The sequence below is a fragment of the Limulus polyphemus genome, unplaced genomic scaffold (genome assembly GCF_000517525.1).
Source record: "Limulus polyphemus unplaced genomic scaffold, Limulus_polyphemus-2.1.2 Scaffold1689, whole genome shotgun sequence".
In the NCBI taxonomy this organism is placed as follows: Eukaryota; Metazoa; Arthropoda; class Merostomata; order Xiphosura; family Limulidae; genus Limulus; species Limulus polyphemus.
In genome coordinates this window covers 7,220-8,547 of record NW_013667299.1, presented here as the reverse complement: position 1 = coordinate 8,547, position 1,328 = coordinate 7,220, and the positions used below count along the sequence as shown (strand labels likewise).

Here is a 1,328-nt window from a genome sequence, read left to right as displayed (position 1 = left end):
GAGGTACCCATAACGACAGCTGAACCAAGTACCACAGATATACCCACAACGACTGGTGAACCTACCACCACAGAGGTGCCCACAACGACAGTTGAACATACTACCAAAAAGGTACCTACAACGACAGCTGAACCTACCACTACAGAGGCATCCATAACAACAGCTGAACTTAGTACCACAGATATACCCACAACGACTGGTGAACCTACTACCACAGAGGTACCCACAACGAGAGCTGAATCTACCGCCACAGAGGTACCCACAACGACAGCTGAACATACCACCTCAGAGGTACCCACAACGACAGCTGAACCTCCGCCACAGAGATATCCACAACGACAGCTGAACCTACCGCCACAGAGGTATCCACAACGACAGCTGAACCTACCACCACAGAGGTACCCACTATTACTGTAGAGCAAACTACAGAGAAACTATCAACATCAACGATAACTATAAGAGAGTCGGTAAGCTGTACTGATGTCTATGAAACAATAACGTATAATATTTTGTGGATGACTAGTTATAATTATTGTGTTATATCCGCTTCAGTTTCCCTACTTTTCTTTTTATTTGTTAGTATGTCTCTATTATAGTGTACGTTCTCCTGTCTTCCAATATAACCCCACGTTTTGACGATGGAATCCCTTGTTTTGCGCGAGATCCATCGTGATATTCGTGCAGGCGGCGCGCACTATACGGACATTCATTTTACTAGGGATAAAACTTGCAAAATGTTTGATTTTTATGGGACGACATGAAAGGAATATTGTTATTCCAAAGAAAGTTGATTTTTGTTTTTAAGTTTATGACAACTGAACAGTGATATACAGCTGCGGATGTAAAACAGTGAATGTCGGAGAGAATATGTTATCCCGATGAAGATATGTGGTAATCACGTAACTTTGTCACATTATGTATGTAAGATATAGTCACTAGAAATACGTTGCATCTTTTAAGTGATATTTAATTTATTTTATTCTCTGTACTCTAGTTAACCACAACAACTATTCAACCACCAGAAGCTCCACGTCCAATCACAGCTCGATTTGCTGACAGCCTTGACAACGTTCTTATAACTCTCTCTGACAGTGTTCGTCCTGAGGGATTGATCAACTGTAGTGACGTGTTTAATAAGACAAGTCTGGAATTACTGGGAGAAGGTGAAAACATAACTGTAAATTAACTTGTTATGAACTTTATTATGACCTTTCATGTTATACTGCGACGTTTTGTTTTTCCAAACTGTTATAAAACTTTTACATTTTATATCTTGTAAATAACCCTTATATAACTTTAACGATAACTTTCTGTTCACTTTTACAGAG

The 1,328-nt window shown here is 39.6% G+C and overlaps 1 protein-coding gene across 1 annotated transcript in view; it reads left to right on the top strand.

The window, feature by feature from the left end:
• LOC106464563 overlaps positions 1–1,328 on the top strand; it is a gene marked incomplete at its 3' end in the record, with an annotated part of 66,575 nt that overhangs the window by 62,165 nt on the left and 3,082 nt on the right. The window contains exon 15 of the mRNA XM_022392301.1: positions 995–1,163. Within this exon, the coding sequence (XP_022248009.1) occupies positions 995–1,163 (169 nt within the window). The remainder of the gene's footprint in view (positions 1–994; positions 1,164–1,328) is intronic.